We start from the raw sequence: 27,772 nt of genomic DNA, 5'->3' as shown, positions 1-27,772 counted from the left end.
TGCTTTGAAAATGTGTTTTATTACTAATTAGAGGTAGTAAAAAAAAGCACACTCATACATGAAATCAGGCTACCAAAAAAGATTATTTAACTTCATTAATCTACAAATGTAACATCTGTGCTACTAAAAGTTCAGTCCATGATTGTTTAAATCATCTGTTAAGATTTTTTTTAACCTTAAAAAAAATAGTTCATCTCATTCTCCTGTAGAGGATTTCCTCTCTAGTGGTAAACGATGTGTCTCCGTGTGGGACAGTCACTGTGTTGTGTGCATAAATAGGAATCTCATCGGTGTGGACCTCGTCACAGGCAGTGATTCTGACATTAAAGAAACCTCAGCAGTAAAAATGAGTCCTGACAGAAAGGTGAGAGGACCGTGAGATTCTGGTGGTTTCTATGTGCTGGCAGCTGAGTGGCGACACTTGACAGAGCCACAATGACAGCTGAAAAACTTGCTCTTCACCCTCCAGTAGTGATCGCCATAGTCGAACCTGGTGAAGAAGACACATTTGTCCATTAAAATGGATTTTCTAATGAAAACTTTCTATTTAAAACAGTAACATATGAAAGACACATGAGCCTTTGGATGATTAAAGGTCATGTTTGGAGTTTTTAGCAGGTTATGAAACAGGCTAGAATTAATACAGATGATGCTTTTTGAGCTACAAAAGAAAACTAAACCATCAGCAAAAAGATTGTCCATTTTCATTTTGTTATTCTTAATGCCTGAAATTGCTGCAGCGAGGTAGGTGTAAAGGTCCAGCACGCTGCAGAGACAGCTCTCAGGAGATGTCTCCACCACTCACCCGATCTGCTCTCCAGCTTTGACGGGCCTGCTGGAGAAGAAGGCTATCCTGGGAAAGCGTAGATCCTGGTGCATGGTGAACACCCTCACAGCCAGCACGTTGGGCTCACACAGGTGGTTGATGAAGCGGCCGATGTTGCCAAAGAGTCTCGCGTCGATACAGTGAACGTCTCCCACCTGCACGGAAGGATGGTAAAATGGACAAGAGTTACACTTAAGAGGGGAAAACAATGGATGATGCTGCTGGTCATTAGTGCATGATGAGCAGAGCAATGAGAAACTCCACAGTGCCACCTAATGACCAAACACAACAGCACAGCTTTGTACATTTCATTATTTTCTTTCTGTAAACTTCATACATATTTTTTCTTTCAATTTATGAATTTATTTGATTAAGATTTGTCTGTTTGTTAAATTGTCAATATTCAATTCACTTCTGCTTGAGTTGTGTGTGCTGTGCTTTGGCCTTAATACATAGACTTGATATATAAACTTTAATAGTACAGTAGTGGCGACCGGTGGCAGTTACAATCTGACTGAAGAATATACAACCCGTGATTTCCGCGTCTCCCCAGAAATTTCTTCACCCAAAACTTGTGTACAAAGCATTACAATTTACCCGCTGGCTCCGTTGTGTACGTGAGGTCACAAGTAGTGTTGCGTACCTCTGTCGGGCACGATAGTCTAAATGAAATCCTGTAGTGTGTGTGATGTGCCAAGATTTTCACATCTTGGAGTGTGAGCATGTTTGAGATTATGGAGAAGAATATCTTTTAGGATTCTCCTCGTGTTTGATGCTACCTGAATTCAAAATCAAGAAAAGATTTTGCAGTGTGAGCCAGGAACACCATGCCTAGCTGTTTCATTTGTTCTGCCCCTTGCTGACAGTGAGTGAGTGTAGGATGCTTCACAAACAACTCAATATTAGTGAAACTTTCAGCAGGAATCAGTTGTGACAATTCAATTAGAAACCACATACAAAGAAAAACTATGTTAGCATTGTGTCAGCAGAAAGCTGGGCTCTCTTATATGGTTACATTTTCTTCTCTAATGTCAGAGAAAAGTAGGGGAACACTTTGTACAGATGTTCACTTTGTACACTTTCTATAACCAACATGTTATTTCCTATCACAGCCTTAAACATGTGTAAACAAATTTGGTCACCTTGTTGTCGAGGGTGAAGAGAAAAGAGTCGTTCTCCCTCTTATCGGCCTCTGCGTCAGTGACAATCTCCCCAACGTACCTGTGGAAACATCAGGGTTTTGTCTCGATCATTTATCCTTTATAAACACTGGCTCTGGTTTTTGACTTTATTACAGCATGTCCTCACTCGCAAATAAATGTTCCCTGAGGGATGTCTTGCATGGCTCTGACTCCCCAGCCCATCTTCTGAGTCCTGAAGAGCTGCAGCCGGACTCTGAAACAGAGAAAACACAAAGCGCTGACATCACCATGTATGTCAGATGTTTGCCCTGAATTCTGGCTGAAGCTTCAAAGCAACAAGGATAGTATTACAGACTACAGAATACCAACCTCCTGTCTCCCCCACTTAGGACCAAGCACCGAACCTGGAGGGGGGCAGAGCCTTCTCTATAGCTGCCCCCTCCCTCTGGAACTCACTCCCTCCACACATTCAAATCACTGATCAAGACTCACCTTTTCAAACAAGCTTTTAATGTATGATTGTGATGTGTGTTCTGTTTATCTGTAGCTTTACCTTTATGTTGTTGTCTTTATGATTTATGTGTAATGTTGCAATGTCTGTTAATTTATACTGTTCTGATCCTTTAGTCTCTTAACAAATGTTCAGTGTTTTTGAGAAGCGCTTATAAATAAAATGTATTATTATTATTATTAAATACTGATTTAACTACGAGAGTTGGATATTAAGACTTGGATCGGCGTCTGATGAAACTCTGAAATAATCAAAATCAAGCTTTCTGCGAGATGATAAGCAGTCCTATGAAGAACATTGAGTCAGCGTGTCTGATCCTGGGGAACTGATTTTGCTCAGAGACCCTTGCTCAACAGCTTCAATTGTTGACATATGATCTGGCTGACAATTGGTAAAAAAGCTGCATATGTATTGATAAAAACAGACCTAATATTCATAATTCCTGGTCCTACATGCTCCTGCTGACTGTTTTTCAGGTCTCCCACACTGCATGTTTTTTCCCCCACATTTACTTAATAGCATCAGATGTGTCAAAACACCATATAGACCAACTATGATATGCATCAGGTGTTGTGAATTACAATCGGATTTCTGATGCAGCAAATACAGAAGGCGTGACTCTAAGTTTATTTACTAGCATCTTGATTTGAAAGTAATGTTTTTGTGGCAGACTGCAGAGAGAAGAGCGTCTTTAAGAGCTGAAGCAGCTGTTTAATAACTTACGGAATGCTTCAGCACCGTACGGGCAACCGTGCCTAGTGTGACAGCGCCTAAGTCCTTTTGGTTTAGTGTTTTCTTTAACTTCTTCTATCTTCCTGCTCTCGCTTTCCTCCAACAGAATGCAGCATCGCTCTTTTCTAATCTGCTATTTTAAAGCCAAATAAGACTCCATTTGCTGATTTCACTCGTTTCTAAAGCAAAGTTTAAAAAAATGTTTCTGCTGCGTCATATAAAAAATCTTTCCACTGTGACACCTGGGGAGATTTTATTAGAGGAAATGCAGCAGCATACAGGAGGGGATGGAAAAGCCACAGGCGACACCTTCTGAAGTAGAACAGCTCACCTCAGCCCATTCTGGACCACTCGGTTCCTGCAGGTCCTCCAGCAGGAGCAGGCATGGTTACACTCGAACAGCACCGGGGGCTCGCGCTGACAGAAGTCCAGGGGGAGTCGACCCTCCTACACAAACATCAAGGGTTACAGACACTGAAGGATTTTCTTGTTAACAGAAGTTATTTGATATCGGATGTGTTCAGAGAGCCAGAGGTTTGAATCTGGATGTCGAGCAAGAAAGAGACGGAAGAAGAAAAAAAAAATATATATATAAATATGGACGTAAGTGTGCGTTAGTGTTAGAGAGGTTTGAAGTTGATCTGAAAGTGCACAGTAAAGTGTGTGGGTGTGTGTATGTGTGTACTTACACTGTCATACCAACACCTCAGACTGAGCTGACCACACACACAGGTACTGGAGGAGCAGTCGTCTGTACAGCTGCAGTGCTGGGGGGGGGGGGAAGGACACAATCAATGAGCTTTTATAAGTCGGGTATTTTTAAACATAGTGATGGAATTTAAACACTTTTATTAAATAGTTAATGTTTAAAAACAGAATACAAAGAATATTTGGCAGACAGCACCTTCCTGCTGCATGCTGGTTTTGATGGATTTCTCTAAACTCACTTTTAAAGAAACTCACAGCGGTAAGAGCGTGGAACATTTCTGCAGCATTTCCAACAGAACTGGAGGTTTGCAGCAGCACACGGTCAAATAATAAGACAGGTGAAATCTTATATGTCTCATGACAGAAACCAGCTGGTTAGTTTGTGTCTAAATTCTTTGGAGTCTTAAATGCAGAACTGAAGACATAAAAGCAAAAAAAACAAGTCTTAAAAAGGAAGGGTATTGAGGACTAAATGGGTATCAGTTCCTGACCGGTCAGAACAGAAATACTGAATAGCTTTAGACGAATGGATCTGTTATCTGGATTTGTAATTGAGTTTGTTCAAACATAGCAGAACGTAGATCAACCTTAATAATGAAGAGGTTGTTCGCTGACTTACACTCAGTAACTGTGTGTTTATTCTGGGCCTTTGAGTTATTAGAGGGGAGAAACAGATACTTCATGAAACAATATTCACTGTCTAATATCTGTAGACATGCAGTTTGACTCTAATGGCTTCAGCTAATTTGTCCCCATTGCAGTCTCATTTTCAATTCCCGCACTTAAACTGCAATAGCAACCCAAATGGATCTCCTGGTTCCATGTTGTGATGCTTCAGTTTGTTATCTGTGATGTAAAAAAACAACAGATTTCTACAAATTCAGAGAAAGGTAAGTGTGCGTCCTGCTCTTATTCAGTTATTAAACCCCACCACACCATGAAGAGTGTCCTCTGTCTGTCTGTGGGCGATCTGAGCAGCCGAGGAGTTTTTAATGTAAGATTACCAAAAGAGGTTTAGAGGAGGTCTAGCTATCTATCACTGGAGAAGAGAGCGGCAGACATGAGTCACGCTGCCCTCAGTTTCTGTCCATTGGAAGCGTGTTATGCCGTTGCTTAATGACACAACTTAAAAAATAGAGTGCAGGGATTCTTCTCACCAACTTTTGGAGGGGAAACCTACATATTTTTTTCATTTATACAAGAGGTTCAGAAGTTTCCTAAAAACAGGCTGGGCATTGCTTAAACAACAAAGGATCTCTCTGACACAGAGGATGAAGGTATATCCGCTTTGTGAGCAGGACACAGTCATTGTTGTTTTGACTCTGCACATGGGATTCACAGACAATAACAACAATATAGAATATAATCAAAGTGATTCTCTGAATACACAAGAACAGATATTAAATGTGTGTCTTGTTCCGGCCTCTTTGGAGCACTGTAATAAAGTTTACAGACACCTGAAGTCTCACCTGTAAGTGAGTGATGTCCTTGTCTATGTTCAGCAGGGACGTGACACAGTTGTCTGGGATGTATTTAAAGTTTTCAGGACACGGCTCGCTGTCCACACCGTTGATGCAGGTGATCGGAACGGCCTCGTAACCCCGAGAAATGTCCCTGAGAAGAGGAAAAAAAGTTATTTTTTTAGAAATACATTAAAAAAATAAAAAAAAGGAAAATAGATTAACTATGAGAAAATCAGATGAGGGAATGAAGGCCGTGGTGCAGATTGTGCTTGGGCGTGTTGCCTTTCATGACTGTGTGTTTAAACAGAAGTAGAGTCAGGATGGGATTAGTCAAGCTTAGCATAAAGGCTAAGTGTTTACCTCATGATGTATCCAAGTATAATTTACATTTTAAAAACAGCAACACGTACAGCAGCTTTCAGTAGCAGCTCACGCTTCCTAATGCAGCGGCCTTTGACGTAACCTCCAGTGTTTCCATGGCAACGATAAACATGTTGTCTGTCATGGCGGCTGCCAGGACAAGTCACGTTCCGTTACAACTATAAAATTACAGATTTCTCTCTTTGATAACTGTTGGAAATATTTGAGGTAATGTAAGTACTCAACAAAAAATATACTGTATAACAGGTTTAGTCAATTTCAATCAATTTAGATATTTCAATGTAAACATAAAAATATGTAGAATGTAAAAGTTTGCGTATTGTACCTTTAAAGGCCTGAGGATTAAAGTAGACTGACTGGTGGTGAGCTGATGCTGTAAGTTAGTTTTGTTTATCAAGGAGGCTAGCAAAGAATCAAAGTGCATAAAATAAGACCAACAAAGAAGTTAGAAACACTCGTCTATCTTCAAATGTTAGCGTCTCGGCTGAAAATGAAAAGTTTGCCAGTGTCAGCTTGGATGGTAATATCTGCCAGAAGTGACTGTTGTTAGAGTCATGTCACAGAGAATGGGTCTATGGAAACATAAAACGTGACTCTTTTATTACTTAATTGTTTTTGTTTGTTGCTTTCCTTTGTTCAGTGTTTTATTAGAAAGGCGTGTTAACCCACAGAGAGACAAAGCCAATGAAAACAACCAAACAGAGATGAGAGCAGACAGCAGACAAACATCAGTCCTATACATGTAATATTAAAAAATCAACATTAATATGATGATATAACCCAGCCAACGCACACACTGCAGTGTATCAGTGTATCAGTGTACCTGCTGAGGACCCTCTCCCCCTGACAGTCCCGTCCTCTCCGCGCGTCAGTCAGCCTCTTGTTGGTGTTGAGCGCCGTCCAGACTTTGGAGCCGTGGACGCAGCAGTCCAGGGCCGTCTCCCCCTCCCGGTTCCTCTGATTGATGTCAGCTCCTCGAGACAGAAACAACCTGCAGAGGGAGGAAGTTAGAAGTCTGTGGACCAAATATAACGCAATCCCCTTAAAAACACAATAAGCTGATTTATGAGGAATGTGGGGATTCTGAGGCTTAAAACAAATATCCTGCAGATATTTCACAACTAGATTTGGCAGACACATCAGTAGACAAAAGTACTCGTATGTCAAAGCTTGAACAAAGTTGGTTAACGTCCCTTAAAAGAGTCATATTTAATTTTTAATATGTCTCTAAAAACCATGACCATAAATGTAGTGCTTTAATACTTTCTTTTAGGTGTAACCACAGGTGCTTCTTGTCAAAATGCATGGCAGTTCAAATGCTAGGGGCCCCAGAGCAGTAGGGGGCCCCTGAGGGCTCACAAATAAAAGCAGTGGGCCAAAATGTGCAAATTTTGCAATGACAGTAGGAAAAACCTCCCTATGGGGCCCCATCTGATAGCACTCACTCTTTATGCCCTGCAAAACATTGCATTATTGCAGTGAAAACCAAAGTTTGTCAATGAAAGTAAACTACTATGGGAGAGAAAAAATAAACAGGAAAAGGAGTAAGTGTTGGGACACTGGTAGACATAATGGAGATGAACGCTGGTTGGAGGGCCCACAGAATGATTTTTGTCTAGGGCCCCACCAGACTCTAGAATCTAAACCTTTGCCAATGGGCTTGGCTCAACCTCAGAGATATGGAGAGCAGCTCAGACCTGCTCTGGATATAAATAAGAAATAGGATTGATGGGTGATTGGAACAGCCTTCATCGTGTTATATTAAACAAGCTGTGTCAAGATTTCCATCAAATGAGGCGACACCCGAGAGCTAGTTCAGGCAGTCAATTTGAGCTGCACTGATTTCACACTTGATGTGCGTCGTTATCCACAGTCACCCGACAACCCCTCCTTCCAATTAGCAGTCTTTTTAAGCTGCAAGATTTCTGGTCTCTCCCTCTGCTCTTTCATTGCCAGCTCTGACCCGCACCAGAACTGCACTCTTGCTCAGCCGTACCACCACAGCTTCTAACTGTAGGCTCTGACTGGGGGGTTTGAGATTTCGTCCCATCACTCCTCAAATGTCTTCAATGTAGTTAAAACTGTAAGGAGTGATGAGGTCAGAGCCTACAGCCTCTGCGTCGCTAGTCTGTCTACAAACCCCCATCCATTCTCACCGTCTTTTGCCTGCTACACTTTTCAGAAAATGTGTGCTCAAACAGGCTGTTTGGAGATTTTCCCTTCGTGACATCACAAAGGGCAGTAACCCCTCCCCCAGGTGGGTGACACTTCCACAGCTAGGTGTTTGTTCTGCCCTCTGAGTCTGCCTTCTCAACGTAAAAAAATAGGCCATGGTGCAAGAAAGCCCAAGCCAGCAACGCCCTTCAGAGAGGGGGCGTGGTCAGACACCGCTCATTTACATTTAAAGGTACAGACACAGAAACAGCCTGTTCTGAGCTGGGCTGAAATAGAGGGGTTTATAGACATGATCAAATACAGAATCAGAGTGGATTTAAAACAAGAAACTTCAAAGACATATTGGGGAGCTCTGAGACTTATTTAAACTTGTTAATTAAGAGAATAACATGTGACCTTAAAATGTTACAAACGTGAGTTGTCTGACTGAAATGTTGAATCTGGCTACTCAGATTCAGACACAAGAGAAAGACAGAGACAGCTTGAAGCTCTGTATCCGACGGAGAAGTCTGCAGTTTACTACAAAGAAAAACCTTCTTATTTATCCTACTATCTTACATATTAATGAAATAATTTCACATTTTCTCCTTACTGATCCAGATTTTCACCCATATCGCCTTGAGTAACTAAAGAAGAAGCACATTTATGACGGTCTAGAAAACAACGGATAGCTCTGTTTGTATGGCATCTGAAATCGTGCTTTCTTGAAATCCCCAGATCACAGCAGCATAATTCAAAAGAGGAGAAACAGATGCATCATAGATATGAGTGGAAAGTGTAATAAACTGGAGGCTATATAACCCAAGAAAACTTTGTTTCCAGAGTTTAGACTCACATCACACACTCCAGGTGGTTCTCTCTGGCGGCGACATGTAGCGGTGAGTCACCGTGAACGTTGATGGCGTTGAGGTCACATCGAGCCTCCAGCAGAGCCTGAGCGACGTCATCACAGCCCGACAGAGCCGCCCAGTGCAGGCAGACATTCTCCTCCTGAACACGGAGCACAAAGGATTTCAGTAAAGACGGCGTGCTCTGAGAGAGGCGGGGCTTTTTGAAGTACGGGATTAATAACACACCGTGAAACATTATGATTTATTGTGTTGTTTGTTCTCATCAGTACCATGCCATTAACTCCCCATTAGTCCTGGTGACAGAGGTCACAGCTACCATCAGTAAAACACATGATTTAGAAGATTGTATTTGTTAAGATCTGTGAACAATCTGAGCAGAACAGGAATGATCTTAACACTCATCTTCTGTTGTTCATCGTCTATCGGATTCATGTTGTGATATTTGTTAAAGGAAAACTGAGAGTCAAGGCGCACAGAGGAATTTATGTTGAGGCCAAAACAATTCTTCAACATTTTGGATGAATTTCCCTGAAGTTTGGCATGCGGCGCATTTATTTAAACAGCTACCAAAGTATATTTTGAAACCACTTTTAGTTTGTGTTTAAATCTTCATCCATTGTCAAATAAACAGTAGACAGTCTCCCCTCCCTCTCTGAACCCTACATACTTTTTACAAAAACATATAACTCTTGAAGAAGTGGACCCTATTCTCAATTATACTGTTTTAAACACTAAATAAATGTATACATTCATCGGAAATAAACAACCAACACAACACAAAGCCCAACCCAAAGCACACCCAACAAGAAGTTTAATCTCATGACGCCTCATGTGGCCAAACAGGAGTGTGAGCGACAGAGTAAAACTACAGATTAACATCTGCATTCAGTTCATCAAGAGACCGAAGTACTTTAGGATCATGTGCGCTTTTTTGCTAAAACAGGAGAACGTATAACTTGCTACCATACCAAAAACACTGTTCTAAGTGGATTAAATCAGCTAGTTCATCATGTCTTTCAGGGCTGATTCAAAACGTTGGTAAATTGTTTTATCAGCAACCAATCTGTACAACAAATACAAGTTACAGCTCACTGGTTAAACTTAGCTTGATTGCAGATTGAACAGCCTTACAGAAAGACATTAACAAAACAGCACAAAAAACCCTGGGCTGTTCTCTTTCTTCACTCCAACACATCACAAGCACACGCTACCTCTCCAGAGCCAAACACATTGTTACAGACAGCTTCTGGGCTCAGGCAGCACGACGACGTGTCAAGACTGTTTTAGCCCCCCTGGACATTCTTACTCTAATCAATACACAAACAGCTGTGTTACACTCACACACAAACCTTCACTACATCTTTCTTTTCCACTCAGCAATAAACGACTAAAACCATGCAATAAGTCAGGATGTGGACTGTGATATCTAATGACTTCTGAACTTAAGATCTACCACGGCTACTGATTTATCACTTCTCCGACACTTTGACTCTTCAGTTACTTATTCCGATGTTGGGTGTTTGTGGTAGATTTTTTTGTACAAACGGCTGTTTGTCGGGCAGCTGTGGTGGTCGACTCTGAACCGGAAGGTCGGGGGGTTTGATCCCCAGATCCTGCATGTGTCCTTGGGCAAGAAGCTTAACCCTAAGTGTCTTCTGCTGCTTCGTCTGTGGTGTATAAATGTGTATGAATGGGTTAATTAATACTGATGGTCACTTTACATGGCAGACTCTACCATCAGTGTGTGAATGTGTAGATGTGACATGCGGTGTAAAAGTGCTTTAAGGAGTCAGAAGACTAGAATACAAGCTCAAGTCCATTTATCATTTCTGTGAGTATGTTTATCTGTGCAAATGTTTTTTTTAAACTGTATGCATGTGAGGTTTTTTTTAACTTCTACAGACCAACCAGGAGAGGCGCTCTTTATGCTGCTGTATCCTGTTACACCTCGACAATGAAGGCTTTCAATTTCAATTGCTAAAATATTTTTGCTAACATAATGCCATCTGGATGGATATGATAGTTGGCTGGCTTGGCAAAATGACTTCACCAGCTCATAACAACTCTGTTTTAAGCCTGTGTGTCAAAACACCGGTGTGGTAGATATAGGGTGACCTCCCATCCCCTTTTGAAACAGTCCCTGTGCCCATTTTAACTTACCAATCAATCAACTGATCAATCAATGTCGTTGCCAAGGATGTTACTGTTTTTACCAATAGAAAAACATCACTAATGCCCCACTAGTCAAAGTTCAATACTGATTTGTCTGTACATGTGTCAATCAATCTCGGTGTTGAGGCTGTTGCTTTGCCTAGCTTATCATACTGACAGGACCTGCTGCGTAACGACAGGTAGACAAGCTGTCATGCTGAAAAGAGAGTCAGCGTTTTTGTCAAGAACTCCAGGAGACTGACAGCTTCTTAAGTATCAGGCAGTGAATATGTTGTGTTTTGTGTAATAAATAAATGTTTATGCTCTGCAATGCAATCCTTGTGTTTTGCGTTTACTGGTGTTGTATAATTACATTATTCATAGAAAGTTTTGGTTGCTCTTTGGAGACTTGATTGGACCATCACTTTCATGGTGTTTAAAGGTGCAGTGATGGAAACATCAAACTGTACCATGAGCTCATGTATGCGGGTTTGTGGTCAAATAAAAGTGTCCCTATATGGAGGTTCGAAAAGATGGTCACCCTTAGTAGACATCCAGAATACATGCTTCTTAGTGCTCTGGCAACCGGACACTAACTGCATCACTGGTGCAAAATGTCCACAAAGTACCTTTAAGGGGAAAATAATCATTTGATAGAGTGTTTAAAAAGTAATGAAACGCTTTGATCCCTCCACTCTAAGTAAGAAGTTCCTCTAATATTAATCACCACATAAAATTCCTTTCTAGGCTAAAGGTGACACTATCTCCTGCACTGTTAATGAATTTCACTCAGTAAAGTGGTTAAAAATATCACGCGTCCCCAGAGATCACACTTATCAGAGAGCTGACTTTGATGAGCTGCAGTGCTGGCAGAAGTGTGAAAGCAGAGTGTAATGGTGTGTTGTTGTGAACAGAGTGTAATGTTGTGTTGTTGTGAACGTGAACAGAGTGTAATGGTGTGTTGTTGTGAACGTGAACAGAGTGTAATGGTGTGTTGTTGTGAACGTGAACAGAGTGTAATGGTGTGTTGTTGTGAACAGAGTGTAATGTTGTGTTGTTGTGAACGTGAACAGAGTGTAATGGTGTGTTGTTGTGAACGTGAACAGAGTGTAATGGTGTGTTGTTGTGAACAGAGTGTAATGTTGTGTTGTTGTGAACGTGAACAGAGTGTAATGGTGTGTTGTTGTGAAAGTGAACAGAGTGTAATGGTGTGTTGTTGTGAACGTGAACAGAGTGTAATGGTGTGTTGTTGTGAACATAGTGTAATGGTGTGTTGTTGTGAACGTGAACAGAGTGTAATGGTGTGTTGTTGTGAACAGAGTGTAATGTTGTGTTGTTGTGAACGTGAACAGAGTGTAATGGTGTGTTGTTGTGAACAGAGTGTAATGTTGTGTTGTTGTGAACGTGAACAGAGTGTAATGGTGTGTTGTTGTGAACAGAGTGTAATGGTGTGTTGTTGTGAACGTGAACAGAGTGTAATGGTGTGTTGTTGTGAACAGAGTGTAATGGTGTGTTGTTGTGAACAGAGTGTAATGGTGTGTTGTTGTGAACATTGTGAACAGAGTGTAATGGTGTGTTGTTGTGAACGTGAACAGAGTGTAATGGTGTGTTGTTGTGAACATAGTGTAATGGTGTGTTGTTGTGAACAGAGTGTAATGGTGTGTTGTTGTGAACGTGAACAGAGTGTAATGGTGTGTTGTTGTGAACATGAACAGAGTGTAATGGTGTGTTGTTGTGAATGTGAACAGAGTGTAATGGTGTGTTGTTGTGAACAGAGTGTAATGTTGTGTTGTTGTGAACGTGAACAGAGTGTAATGGTGTGTTGTTGTGAACGTGAACAGAGTGTAATGGTGTGTTGTTGTGAACGTGAACAGAGTGTAATGTTGTGTTGTTGTGAACGTGAACAGAGTGTAATGTTGTGTTGTTGTGAACGTGAACAGAGTGTAATGGTGTGTTGTTGTGAAAGTGAACAGAGTGTAATGGTGTGTTGTTGTGAACGTGAACAGAGTGTAATGGTGTGTTGTTGTGAACATAGTGTAATGGTGTGTTGCTGTGAACGTGAACAGAGTGTAATGGTGTGTTGTTGTGAACAGACTGTAATGTTGTGTTGTTGTGAACGTGAACAGAGTGTAATGGTGTGTTGTTGTGAACAGAGTGTAATGTTGTGTTGTTGTGAACGTGAACAGAGTGTAATGGTGTGTTGTTGTGAACAGAGTGTAATGGTGTGTTGTTGTGAACATTGTGAACAGAGTGTAATGGTGTGTTGTTGTGAACAGAGTGTAATGGTGTGTTGTTGTGAACATTGTGAACAGAGTGTAATGGTGTGTTGTTGTGAACGTGAACAGAGTGTAATGGTGTGTTGTTGTGAACATAGTGTAATGGTGTGTTGTTGTGAACAGAGTGTAATGGTGTGTTGTTGTGAACAGAGTGTAATGGTGTGTTGTTGTGAACGTGAACAGAGTGTAATGGTGTGTTGTTGTGAACATGAACAGAGTGTAATGGTGTGTTGTTGTGAACGTGAACAGAGTGTAATGTTGTGTTGTTGTGAACGTGAACAGAGTGTAATGGTGTGTTGTTGTGAACGTGAACAGAGTGTAATGGTGTGTTGTTGTGAACGTGAACAGAGTGTAATGGTGTGTTGTTGTGAACGTGAACAGAGTGTAATGTTGTGTTGTTGTGAACGTGAACAGAGTGTAATGTTGTGTTGTTGTGAACGTGAACAGAGTGTAATGGTGTGTTGTTGTGAACAGAGTGTAATGGTGTGTTGTTGTGAACGTGAACAGAGTGTAATGGTGTGTTGTTGTGAACATAGTGTAATGGTGTGTTGTTGTGAACGTGAACAGAGTGTAATGTTGTGTTGTTGTGAATGTGAACAGAGTGTAATGTTGTGTTGTTGTGAACGTGAACAGAGTGTAATGGTGTGTTGTTGTGAACAGACTGTAATGTTGTGTTGTTGTGAACGTGAACAGAGTGTAATGGTGTGTTGTTGTGAACGTGAACAGACTGTAATGGTGTGTTGTTGTGAACATAGTGTAATGGTGTGTTGTTGTGAACAGAGTGTAATGGTGTGTTGTTGTGAACGTGAACAGAGTGTAATGGTGTGTTGTTGTGAACATAGTGTAATGGTGTGTTGTTGTGAACGTGAACAGAGTGTAATGGTGTGTTGTTGTGAACAGAGTGTAATGGTGTGTTGTTGTGAACGTGAACAGAGTGTAATGGTGTGTTGTTGTGAACAGAGTGTAATGGTGTGTTGTTGTGAACGTGAACAGAGTGTAATGGTGTGTTGTTGTGAACATAGTGTAATGGTGTGTTGTTGTGAACGTGAACAGAGTGTAATGGTGTGTTGTTGTGAACATAGTGTAATGGTGTGTTGTTGTGAACAGAGTGTAATGGTGTGTTGTTGTGAACGTGAACAGAGTGTAATGGTGTGTTGTTGTGAACGTGAACAGAGTGTAATGGTGTGTTGTTGTGAACGTGAACAGAGTGTAATGGTGTGTTGTTGTGAACGTGAACAGAGTGTAATGGTGTGTTGTTGTGAACGTGAACAGAGTGTAATGTTGTGTTGTTGTGAACGTGAACAGAGTGTAATGTTGTGTTGTTGTGAACGTGAACAGAGTGTAATGGTGTGTTGTTGTGAACGTGAACAGAGTGTAATGGTTTGTTGTTGTGAACAGAGTGTAATGTTGTGTTGTTGTGAACGTGAACAGAGTGTAATGGTGTGTTGTTGTGAAAGTGAACAGAGTGTAATGGTGTGTTGTTGTGAACGTGAACAGAGTGTAATGGTGTGTTGTTGTGAACATAGTGTAATGGTGTGTTGTTGTGAACGTGAACAGAGTGTAATGTTGTGTTGTTGTGAATGTGAACAGAGTGTAATGTTGTGTTGTTGTGAACGTGAACAGAGTGTAATGGTGTGTTGTTGTGAACAGAGTGTAATGTTGTGTTGTTGTGAACGTGAACAGAGTGTAATGGTGTGTTGTTGTGAACAGAGTGTAATGTTGTGTTGTTGTGAACGTGAACAGAGTGTAATGGTGTGTTGTTGTGAACAGAGTGTAATGGTGTGTTGTTGTGAACGTGAACAGAGTGTAATGGTGTGTTGTTGTGAACAGAGTGTAATGGTGTGTTGTTGTGAACATTGTGAACAGAGTGTAATGGTGTGTTGTTGTGAACGTGAACAGAGTGTAATGGTGTGTTGTTGTGAACATAGTGTAATGGTGTGTTGTTGTGAACAGAGTGTAATGGTGTGTTGTTGTGAACAGAGTGTAATGGTGTGTTGTTGTGAACGTGAACAGAGTGTAATGTTGTGTTGTTGTGAATGTGAACAGAGTGTAATGTTGTGTTGTTGTGAACGTGAACAGAGTGTAATGGTGTGTTGTTGTGAACAGAGTGTAATGTTGTGTTGTTGTGAATGTGAACAGAGTGTAATGGTGTGTTGTTGTGAACGTGAACAGAGTGTAATGGTGTGTTGTTGTGAACGTGAACAGAGTGTAATGGTGTGTTGTTGTGAACGTGAACAGAGTGTAATGTTGTGTTGTTGTGAACGTGAACAGAGTGTAATGTTGTGTTGTTGTGAACGTGAACAGACTGTAATGTTGTGAACGTGAACAGAGTGTAATGGTGTGTTGTTGTGAACAGAGTGTAATGGTGTGTTGTTGTGAACAGAGTGTAATGGTGTGTTGTTGTGAACGTGAACAGAGTGTAATGGTGTGTTGTTGTGAACGTGAACAGAGTGTAATGGTGTGTTGTTGTGAACAGAGTGTAATGTTGTGTTGTTGTGAACGTGAACAGAGTGTAATGTTGTGTTGTTGTGAACGTGAACAGAGTGTAATGGTGTGTTGTTGTGAACATGAACAGAGTGTAATGGTGTGTTGTTGTGAACAGAGTGTAATGGTGTGTTGTTGTGAACAGAGTGTAATGGTGTGTTGTTGTGAACAGAGTGTAATGGTGTGTTGTTGTGAACGTGAACAGAGTGTAATGGTGTGTTGTTGTGAACGTGAACAGAGTGTAATGGTGTGTTGTTGTGAACGTGAACAGAGTGTAATGGTGTGTTGTTGTGAACGTGAACAGCGTGTTTTGTGTGCGCTGACCTTGTCTCTCATGTTAACGTCGGTCCCTTTGCTCAGCAGCAGGTAGACCAGCTCTTTGTGCTTGTACTCGATGGCCCAGGTGATGGGAGTCCATCCACCGTCGTCCTGCCCAAAAAACAGTACGATAACACAGCTGCAAAGAACACTTCCATAGACACATGAGCTGTGAGCGAGTGATGCAGAGTGTGTCTTTGTGACTCCTTGAAAACACAGCATTTCACCTAGAGAACAAGGCTTACACAGATTATTGAGTGTCCGATGTGTGTATTGTTGGCTCGCATTGGGTTGTCTTGCCTTTTTTATTTTATTTTGATAGGCCACAAAAAATTGTGACCTCATTCAGTATTGTATAAAGCTAATCTTCGTCTTAACTTTCAGACTTACAGCCTGCCTGATTTCAAATTCACACAAGCTCTTTTCAGACTGCTTTTTTTTCGAAAAATCTGCCGTTAACTCAGCTCAGCAGTCATCACGTCTTGGAACATTCACATTGATACGGCGACGGTGTAATTATTGAATTATTGGTGTCCCAGTCAGTGAGTTCACATTGCGTCAGACGAGCACACGCACACAGCACTGTACTCCCCTGTTGGCTCAGATGATAACATCCCGCCTCTGTTACTACCTCCAAAGACGGTACAGAGGGGATCACTTTGTCCCCACATTACGCCTCCGCAACGTTTCAATTTAAGGCGAAATGTCACAGTGGTGTAAATATGGCAGCTTGAAACAGCATTCTGAATATCATACATTTGATATACTGTATGTTGTGTCTTTTTATGCTGTGCTTTGTATTTGATGTCTTTCTTAACCTGAATCCGTAATAAAGCTTTGACTTATTGACATGGAAGTTTTTTATTCTGGTGTCATAACAACCCTCTCCTAAACGAAGCCAAACTGTGACGGCTGCTCAGTTTAAAACAGTCACTGTGTAGACACCATAATGACTTTATGTTCAATGGTTATGGTACAAAATAATAAGTCGTCCATCCAGGTGAAATATTGTGTTTTTTTCTGGAGTCCCATGTGTCTTTACCTGATTGTTGATGTATTTGGATGCCTTGGAGAGCAGATGATGGACTATATCATAATGTCCCAGTTTAGCAGCCAGATGCAGACAGGTGAACCCCATGATATCCTGAGATGACAACATGAATCCCAATGAACAACAAAGCATGACTGCCACCTCTGTCCAGGTCCAAAAGAAGAGGGACATTTTTTATTGGCTTCTGGACTCAGAGAGATAAAACTGACAGAGTGAGATGTGCTGTACTGATCCGCCCTCAAAAGCTGAGTTTAGACTTTAAGGGGTTAATTTACATTTTCTCCTCTCTTAGAGGATGATCAGTGAAGGAGCTCACTCAGAGCGATCACATATTCATCTTTAACACTCCCTCCTTCTATCATGGCTGTTTACTTTTTAATGCAAGTGTTGCTGAAGCTACTTCAAACATTTTTTTAATATACTTCGTACTTCAGCACAGTGGGCTTCATTCAAATATTCATTCTGAATCTCTCCAGGACTCCGACTCGAGTCTGACTCGAGACCTGTTTTTCAGGACTAGAGACTCGACTTGGACTCGAGCATTTACTGCATTTGGACTCTGAAGATGGAGAGGAGGATTCAGACTTATTGATTGATAAAAAACAGTGTTATTGTTTTTGTTAGTTTTTTCTGTAATAAAGCTTCAGTGATTCAGTATTGAGTAAATCGTCAACATGCCGTCTTGTTCAGTAACTGTCCATGTGTCACGGTGATGCTGAGATTGAAGTCATATCACTGAGAAAATGGCAAACGGCATCATAACATTTTTTATCCTAAAGAAAAGTGGATGGGTTGCAGGTGTTTCAGGTATTTGAGTTTGTAAGACACCTGCAGTGAACACACAGCAGCAGAAAAGATGCACGATGCACAGCGCTGACTTCATTCATATGTAATTCTCCAGACCCTCCGACAGGATCGTTCAGAATCTTATAACAAATAAAAGAAAATGTGTTTTCTAAACATCCGAAAGGTCCCGCACAGTCAGTGGAGGTTCATACAGTTACAGATACTTCAGTTTGGAGTGAGGCAGCAGTCGTCCTCATAAACCCTGAGCTCCATCAGAGCTGCGTTCAACCTTTGATTTGAAATACTAAAAGTTTATCAGTCCTCTCTGGAGAGTTTTCTTCTGTCCGGTCAAATGAGAACAGTTTATTAAAACAGTCTTTACTTTTGTGATGTTTGCTGCAGTGACATCACTGCACACATGGAAACATTTACGGCTTCTCTAATCTGTTAAAGTCAACATTTGATGAAGACATTCATAGATCAATACAACACAATGAAAAACACCTGAAAGCTTGCACAGTTTGAGGGCATTTAAAGATCATTTAGCTCAGTGTTTACAACATCACACCCTCTCAGACTGAGGTATAAAATAAACATGAAGACCTACATACAGTAGAGAGGTAAAGCTCAGATTAGATACATTCGATAATTCGATTTTATAAAAGTGAGTAACTGAAGCGTACGTTGGAACATCTCAGACTCAAACTTGAGTGGGGTAATGTGGACTTGTCTCAGATTCTTCTTCAAACTCGACTTGGACTTGAACACGAGGTTTGGTGATTGAACTATAAGCCTGAATGTAAACTGATGTTATTTAAGTGTATGCACTGCTACAACATCAACCCCTGACAATGTGTTCTTCAGGTGTTAAATCTAATACTATAAGTGTGCGATTTGAAAATAATAGTGCAGGGACAAAGGACAGAGCAGCAGCAGCAGATGATAGACTGAGATTGGAGTGATGGGTGAAGACATGTACTCTTCAGACTGACAGGTTAAGTACACACAGTGTGAGATGATCTAACACAGCGAGTGTGTGAGGACTCACCTTGTGGCCGACGGCCGCTCCAGCTCTCAGCAGGTACTTCACTGTGTCCAGGTGGTTGTTTTCACAGGCGGCCATCAGAGGTGTTCTCTGCTCCTCATCAAACATGTCCAGGTTGGCTCCAGCCTGAGTAACGAATGATAAAATACAATAAGATATCAAACCATAAAATACAATAAAGATATCAAACCATAAAATACAATAAGATATCAAACACACAATGCTTCAAATATATTATATATTTTTTCCATAAAAGAAATCGAGATTATTATCTTCTTAGATTTTAAAAAGATTCCCAACTTTCCAAAATCTATTTTTTTTGGCTAATAAGTCACTCCCTGCTAAGTGCTAGAGTAGATCCTGAAGTATGTACTTATCAAAAATAGACTTTGAATCATGAATCCAGAATCGTTTTGAATCGAAAATAGATTCTGAATCGAATCGTGACCCCAAGAATCAAAAACGAGACACCCAAAGGCCACTAGCCCTAGTCAAATATGATACAATCTGGTAGTACGATAAAAAACAACGTGATATGAAATACAACATTATACAATTATACGAGATGCAAAGTGAGTTCATTTGACAGACAGCAGAATACAAACTGGGTCGTAGAGATGCAACGACTGCAGTTTCTTTTGCCGGTTCTGATTATTTTTTTCAACGTCTGACCTGTCGATTTCAATTTACAACTTTCACGGAAATTTGATTTAATGTTGAAATGAACGCACTGACTGTTAATTTACTGTTTATAAGTTGTAAAATAACTGTTTAAATCTGATCTTAAGAAATGGAAAAAAACAAGAGCTACTTCCATCTGAAGCATTTGCCCTCCAAAAAGGAGACATAGCAGCCATTAAAACACGTTGCCAGTTTGGGAGTCTTTCAAAATGTTGTACTCATTTAAAACAGGAGAGTATTTCAAAACAAGGACTAGGTTTAAAAACACAAGAATTTCCTTCAATCACTGCAGATATAGGAGTAATCTGCTAAATCAAAAAAGGAGATAAACTACTTTAATTCCACGGTGTGCAAGAAGAAAACAAATAAACAACATACTTGGTGAATGGGGGCTAATTATTTCTACTCAACACTTGATAAATACAGGCTCTGAGGCTCTGAGGTGAGGCACGCTCTCCTTACCTGGACCAGCATGTGGCAGATCTCCTGATGACCCTCAGCAGCTGCTGCATGGAGAGGGGTGCATTTGTTCTGGCCGTCCATAAATACGTTTGGGTCTCTCCCATCAACTGCAATGAATGAAAAAAAGGTCTATGTTTTTGAGTTTTGTAATTGATGCTGTTTTACATCAACTGATTGAACAGTCTAGTTACCTAAGAGATGGATGACCTTCTTGAGCTCTCCTTGTTTTGCTGAGATGAACAGCTGTCTGCTCGGGTACTTCACTTTCTTTGGTTTCAGGCTGAAAAATGGATGAAAGGTCTTAATCAATTATTTACATCAAAGGGCAGATCACCGTGCCACACTGAAAAAAACTGATGTCAAAATATTTCAGAGCTCGATTTACTTCTCATCGTCCAGCGCCATCAGGATGCTCTCCAGGGACTCTTTAGGGAGTTTATCTGCAGCACACACAGCCTCGCTCTTTAACCTGGAGAGCGAGCAGAGTTTTTGTTTGTCTCAAAGTTTTAATAAACCTTTAATATTTTAGGGATTTTAGAGCGGAAGTGGCAGTTTGAGGGAGGACGTTTTGTGTGTGTGTGTGTGTGTGTGTGTGTGTGTGTGTGTGTGTGTGTGTGTGTGTGTGTGTGTGTGTGTGTGTGTGTGTGTGTGTGTGTGTGTGTGTGTGTGTGTGTGTGTGTGTGTGTGTGTGTGTGTGTGTGTGTGTGTGTGTGTGTGTGTGTGTGTGTTACCTGCTCGGGCTGTCGTCTCTGCCTTTCTGGGGCTCGCTGGTCTTCTTGGCTCGGAGAATCTGCGGGACAGCAGGCGTGTTTGACACCGATGGCAGGGTGGCCACAGTGGGCACAGCGGGGAGTGACGGCCCGGGGTTCGATCTGGGTACTGAGGGAGAAGGATCGGCCTTTGGTACAGTGACCTCCTTCGCTCCGCTGGCATCCTCTCCGCAGTGAGGACAGAACTTCAGATTCTTCAAGACGGAGGCACAGTCCCGGTGAAAGCGGTGGGAGATGCTGCTGTACGGCCTGCACTCCATGAAGGAGCCCTGTGCAGATTGAGCAAGAAAGCAATACACTCAGTTTTCTTGTTATCAGCGGTTTCAAACTATTAGCCTAACAACGGGCTGACTAGGAACTACACACAAAGCCAAAAAGTGAGTGATTAGTGTTACAGCTCAGGTTATCTTTTTTATGAACTAAGAGAAAGAACATTTAAAATAATCCCCTCCCTGACCTCAATGCTCGATGTTAGCATCTCTATATTTGTTATAGATCAGGGCGAGCAGCGCTACATGTTCTATTCACTTTAAGGGCCATTTGTTCAACAGTATTGATTCATTTAGGTCAAAATACAAAAAAACTTTGGTTATTATTAATTGAATAATCAACATTGCATTCACATTTCTTTTATTCTTTTATGTTATTCAAACATTTCTGTCACTTTATCCTCACATCTCAAACAGTCATCTATTTATCACACGTCTTAGTCTTTCTAACTATTTTACATGTTGTCATTTTCAGATGATCCTAATTCAATTGATCAAATATACAAAGGAGTACCAAATATTACTCAAGTGACAAAGAGCTGCATTAGAGAGGAAGAGGGAGGAGTAAAGGGACACCGTATACAAGGAAATAAGGAAATGGAGAAAGGAAACAAGAAAGGACACAAAAAACAGGAAGGTTTCAAAGGAAATCAAGAACAAGAGACAACAACGGTGAGGAGAGATTTTTAACAAGACAAAAAAAGAGGAGAAAATTAAGTTTTTTCTGACCCAACTTCTATGACTCGTGTCGTGCTCTAATCTATTCTAAATAGTCAGAGAAACAATCAGGAAGGAATTTTGGCTCTTTTATAAATGAGGTGATCTCCACCTGGTGTTTCGTGAAAAAGCACTTTTTCTTGAGCTGGTATCTTCCCTCTTCTTTTCTCTTGTTAAGATCACCTCCAATTAGGAAGCTGGTCCACTATCATCATTTCCTTAATGGAGGCCTAAATAGATTCACACTCATATACCTGACACATCTTTCTTTGCACAACAGTGCTCTCTAAAGGTGTGCTTTATGTTTTGGTTCTTTCCTCTTTGTTTGTATTGTGTGTTGCACAATTTATTTTTGGCTACTTAATGCAAGCATTATAATTGAACTTACACTCTTAATTTCTCAGCTAATTATGTTTGAACAGCAACAACAACAAAAAGATTTTTTTAATTTGTCTTCAGTATCAGCGTGCTCTGTGTACACTCACCGTCCTGCAGAAGAGTCCACAGCCGGGGCAGCACTGGTGTTTGACCATGCCGGCCCGGTGGTCCTCACACAGAACCAGGAGGTGGACTGTGTTGGATGGTCGCATCATTTCCTGTTTCATCACTCTCCTCTGACAACGAATCAGCTGTAGAGACAAGACAGACACATGCCTGGTGGTTAGTTTGCACGCCCCATGTTCAGAGGCTTCAGGTCTCAATGCTCATATCTCACATGTGGCTCCGTTCCCGCATGGCAATCCCCACACTCCCTCTCCCCCTGATTTCCGACTCTATCCACTGTCCTGTCTCTCTATAATAAAGGTATTTACGGGACATTAACTTAACCTTTAACAGCTCTGCCTGAAGCTCACTGGTTAAGTGAGTCAAAGGCAGCTAAAGACGTTTAATTGAATTATTTTAATCAGAAGTTACAATCACTGAGCTGGTCCTGCAAACTAAACATGAACATCGTTAGAAATAGTTGATGAGATACAACGTGTATAAGAATAACAAGCCACAAGTTTATTTGTCTAGTTTTTGAGGAAATGTGTCACTCTTCTTGTTCTCTATTTCAATAGATGTGCATAAAACAACACTGCATTTATGTTGACTTCTAATATGAAGGTATCTGTGTTTACCATCCCGTCAGTGCTCTCCATGGCCATGCAGGTCTGATCCAGCGTGGACAGACTGCCTCCACTATAAGGAGTCTCCATACGACAGCAGCAGAGAGGTAACTCCTCAGCCAGGTCGGATTCTGTCACCTCAGCACCCACTGATACACCTGCGCGCACACACACACACACACACACACAGCACCATGACGCTGATATGTATGACAGAATCATGGTTCTGAGGAAGAAAGAGGGGGGAATGAGATCTTGGGAGTCAGTGGGATTCTGTTTTCACCTGTCAGCGGAGGTGAGAGCAGCTCCTCCTGAGCCTTCAGGTCCAGACAGTCCAAAGCCAGCTCTGTGTATTCAACATGGCTGCCGTCTGCGGGTTCCTCCTCCATCAGGGATTCAGATCTGACGACGTTCAGAGTCTCTGCTTCAATCACCGGCTTCTCCTCTGCTGCAGCTCCTTTCTTAACCTGACCGCCTGCTGGATCCTCTTTCTGATAAAAACAATGAATGATGTCATACAAACACTGGCCTCATACATATTTGAATGTCATTCTTTAAATAAAGGAAGGACATGTGTTGCTTCAATAGAGTTAATTAAGAACAAGTGGAAAAATGAAAGCACTTGTGTGACAGCATATGACTGACAGGATGAGCAGATTTTTGATAGGAAAGAAAAGCAAAGCAAGACAAATACGACACTACATAACTACTACACTACATCAGCTAGTGGTTACAATTGGATTGTTTTTTTTTTACATTCCTGATAAAAAGGGATTTAGGATGCAGTGCATTTAGAAAACAGTGATAACATCTCAACAATATTTCACAGCAGTTTTTAAAGGAGCAATAGGTAGCTCTGACACCTAGTGTTTAAAATGGGTACTGCATTCCAAATTCAAAACATTGGAATGAGCTGTCCCCTCCTGCCCCACCCCTCCTCCCTAGAGTGGATGCTCACACAGGTCACCATGTGGTGAACACTGAAGCTTCAGTGTTTATCCAGCTCTGCATGGGTCTGTAAACCTTTCTGTGTTCTAACCTCTCTCCATTTTTCAAAAACATCTCCAATATTGATCCTAGTTTGAGCACGTTTCTGCTCGTGGAGCTTATTAGAAACATGCAGAGGCTTTTTAGGTCGGGGACAATCACTTCTATCTGAACCACTTCTCTTGCTGCTTCCATCACTGCAACACCTGTTGGTTTGACCTGATAACTGCTCTCATATCTGGTAAACTGAGGGGCGTCCAAAACAGCTGTGTGGGGGTGACTTAAAACTGTCTACCTTCTCTTGTCCAAACAAAAACTGACCATTCAGGGCCAGAATCTAAAGTTAGAAGGAGGACATACTGACTGCTGTGTCGTGTCAGAAGCCAGCACTTCAACAGAGCATGTTTCCTTAATGTCTGATCATATAGTAAAGTCATTTTATCAGTTAATTCAGAAGATATCTTACATATTGGACTTTTAACAATGTGGGTCCTTTTGTTCCCACCACTGCTCTCAACAGTCCAACAACATAAACATAACAAACATCATCTATAAATCTAAATCTATACATAATGTCTGCTGGCTTGACGGAGGTCTGACACACGGGAATAAATAAACAAATGGATTTACCTTCTCCTGCTGTTTGAGGGCCTTTGCCTTCTTTTTGGGGACCAGGTTGTACATCCCCATCTTCCTCTTCCTCCTCTTCACAGCTGGTGGGGAAACAAACCCAAAACAATCTAGATCAGACAGACACCTGTGATCACCTGGAACTCTTTTGAGACTAAAGATAGGTTATTTAAAACAAAAACCAAACATCTAATAGCATCACTCATCCTAACTGTACCATCTGAGACTGAATGTAATGAAGGGTAAACTAACTAACCAGAGTGAGGTTTGACAGAGCTGGAGGCGGGTCTCTTCTCTTTGTCTTTCTTGCTGTTATGGAGCTTTGTGTTCGAAGGCGGTCCAGACTTCTTCGGGTTCTTCAGGTTTGACTTTGGTGTCTTCTTACCTGAAGGCTGTGGAGGCAATTAGATGATTACTACAGCTGTTTTCACATGCGCACTCCTGAAAATATCTAGATGAGTCCGCTATACAACGCTAGTATGAGAATATTTGCCGTTATAGCAATGCTACGTGTAGTTTGACGGAGCGACAGTATCAACATAAGTGAAGAACGTACAGTACTGGGGAACAGAAAATAAATTCATGCGCTAAAAACAACAGAAGGGTATTTCTGCAAATTAAGACAGGATGCAGATTCCAGTCTTGTTACATCCTTAGTTCAGACACTAAACAGTTTATCAGTTTACCTTGACGACAAGAGGACGTGGCTGTACTTTTTCTCCTGCTGAAGTCGTCGTAGAGCCTGAACTGGGAGCTAGTCTGTCAGAGATCCCAGCAGCACCAGCAGCACCAGCAGCAACAGGAAGTCTCTCTCTTACAGGTGGAGCAGGAAGGTGACCAGGTGTGTCCAAAAACAAGCCTGGACGTTTGCTGCGGAGAGCTCCATCACTGCTGAGTATGGCTGAGCTGTGGAAGGGGGTGATCTTTACTCTGGGCCTTTGAACACTCTGAGCTGGAGAACTTTTTGCACCCATGGGTGTCCCAGAGGAGGGACTCGAGGGTCTTCTGCCTGGTGCAGGACCCTTACTGGCTCCACTGGGATCCATTGTTGTCCTGAGGGTCCTGGGGGGGATTTCTAAGGGGGGTTTCGACGGCACCTGAAGAGGAGTTTACAAAAGTTTTACTCCCATATTTAAAAAAAAAAAAAAAATCAAGTTTTTCAAACTTAGTCCTTAAGAAAAGAGTCAGACAAACAACACTTGTATTCCTTTATATAACATGCAAGCCTTAAATGTGTGCAAAACGTCACATGCCAGACAATGAGTTGTTTAGGAAGCCAAAGTTAGTGTCGCATCTTTGCACAACAGTGAGGTTTAAAGATGGAAGAAAGGGAAAGCTCAGCCCGAGGAGAGGCAGTCTGACCCGGGAGGACACGAACAGGGCTGTTTTATATCACCACAGAAAGTTATAACGAGAACATTTTGTAAACATTCAAGGCGTAAAAGTTTCATCCTACCAGCTTCAGTCGGTGTAGCTGAACTCGAGTCGAGCGAGGGATGTGAGGAGGGATGTGAGCGGAAAACAAGAGTTTCCACTTCCGCCCCAAGCTTCAGAGTCACGTGACGTGTTGTGTTACCTGCATTCATGTCCGGGCAGCTTCAGCAGTAAAGATACAATATCACTGTTTTTGCCTCTATGCATATTTATTTTCGGATCTCATTTCACGCTCCGATTATTAGGTAATTTGAAGATTAAATGATATATATCAATAATTTGACGGATTTATTTAATGACATTAAATTGAAAAGGGATTTAGATTCCAGTGAATCCTCTTGCATGTGTTGAATGTTGTTGCCAATGAACTCCAAGATTGTAATGTGTGTGAATGAATGAATCATTTTGATAAGTTAATTTACCTGATTTGTATGGATACCTTTGAAATTGAGATGAAAAGCTCACCTTAAAGCATGATCTGTGTGAGTGATCAAAGCCTGTCTTTTAATCTCTTTTTGTTATCTCAAAATAGCAACAACAACAACAAAAAAAGCTACTTGTAGACCTAGTCGATAAGACAATAATGATAATTATCGAGATACGATTAATTATTTAGATTTTCTCAATTTAAATATAATACACCAGAAGACACGCAACACCACAAACCTTTTCCACCGTTTGAAATGATATCACCGGTTACAACCATAGACTGCATATTTAACACACTTAAATCAAGAAATTACTAAACGTCCCAAACAAGTGTTAGTAGACCCTCAGCAAGCACCGGGCCAGTAAGTGTACTGCCCAGCAGTAAACTCTCATATTAGTGTTTTTCAGCACCGTGCACAGATGATTGTGAAATGTTCCTGTGTTCAAGTACAGTTTGTCATGTTCTCACAATAAAGAATAATTAAACCACAATTAACCATCTGGTTTCTTCAGCTTTCACTCAGGAGCAAAAATCCACCTTTTTAATTTGATATCAACCGATATGACATGTTTTTATCATGATAACATTTGTTGTCATATCGCCCAGGCATACTCACACACTAGCTGATGCGTTTCATATTTGTGAGATAAGATGTGCTAATTTGGCATTATATAATTTCAAAGCAAAGTACGTCCTTGATAAAATACTTTTTTAATACCCCTACTATAAATTAATTGACTTATTACAGTTTGGCTCATTCTCTTTGGCTCATTTCTAAAATGAGAAAAACATTTTCCAAACATCATACCATCAAATCTCTGAACAATTAGTTTGTTATTCACAGCAGATTAGAATTTCTCATTAACTAAAGAAAAGTGCATTGTTTTGGTCATGTGTGCTCAAGCTCAATTCTCGACAAATCTGCACAAAACTCCGAATTCAAAATAAGGTTAAGATCACTCTTAGGACACAATTAGTCTGTCCAGACCTCTGGTGATACATCCACCCTTTCATGATTCATGAGGACTCGGAGTCCAAAGGATGAAAGGGTGTGAGCCCTTTGCCCTGCGGAGATACTGTCCCTTCCTTGAAGGACCAGGCAGGAGGGGTTGAGAGAAACTCCTGCATTGGCGACATCCTCCTTTCTTTAGGGGACCGGGCTCTAAGGGGTGAGAGACCCTCCTGTGCTGGAGACATCCTTCCCTCTTTGGAGGATCAGGAACAAGTGTTTGAGAGTCCCTGGGTTGAAAGAGACATCCCCCCTTTCTACAAGCCAAGAAGGGGTAGGAGACCATCAGCTGCAAAAACACTGTCCCTCCCACAAAGGACAAGGCAGGTTGTGGTTGGATATCCTGGTTGCGGGTACCTATGAGTCATGATTGC

At 41.3% G+C, this 27,772-nt stretch overlaps 1 protein-coding gene across 2 annotated transcripts; it reads right to left on the bottom strand.

Annotated features, from left to right (window-relative positions):
* On the bottom strand, positions 1-26,052 carry ehmt1a (euchromatic histone-lysine N-methyltransferase 1a). 2 transcript variants are annotated; one of them, XM_020641134.3, is made up of 23 exons: positions 25,982-26,052; positions 25,212-25,622; positions 24,782-24,917; positions 24,526-24,608; positions 23,192-23,399; positions 22,921-23,066; positions 22,285-22,428; positions 20,775-21,082; positions 20,429-20,512; positions 20,235-20,323; positions 20,044-20,150; positions 18,904-19,026; positions 17,061-17,162; positions 16,025-16,129; positions 8,774-8,928; positions 6,587-6,754; positions 5,389-5,533; positions 3,901-3,978; positions 3,543-3,658; positions 2,135-2,221; positions 1,969-2,047; positions 806-981; positions 1-490 (listed from the first exon to the last, which is right to left on the bottom strand). In XM_020641134.3, exons 2-23 carry the CDS (start codon positions 25,569-25,571, stop codon positions 394-396), a joined length of 3,096 nt encoding a protein of 1,031 aa, XP_020496790.2. In that variant the 5' UTR covers positions 25,572-25,622; positions 25,982-26,052; the 3' UTR covers positions 1-393. The 2 variants fall into 2 exon arrangements, with proteins under 2 accessions (XP_020496790.2, XP_065819364.1); XM_065963292.1 differs by lacking the exon at positions 17,061-17,162.
* Between the last annotated feature and the right edge of the window lie 1,720 nt (positions 26,053-27,772).

The sequence above is a fragment of the Labrus bergylta genome, chromosome 2 (assembly GCF_963930695.1).
Source record: "Labrus bergylta chromosome 2, fLabBer1.1, whole genome shotgun sequence".
NCBI classification, from domain to species: domain Eukaryota; kingdom Metazoa; phylum Chordata; class Actinopteri; order Labriformes; family Labridae; genus Labrus; species Labrus bergylta.
Note: the sequence above shows the minus strand (reverse complement) of the source record. Positions and strands in the feature narration are given on the sequence as shown.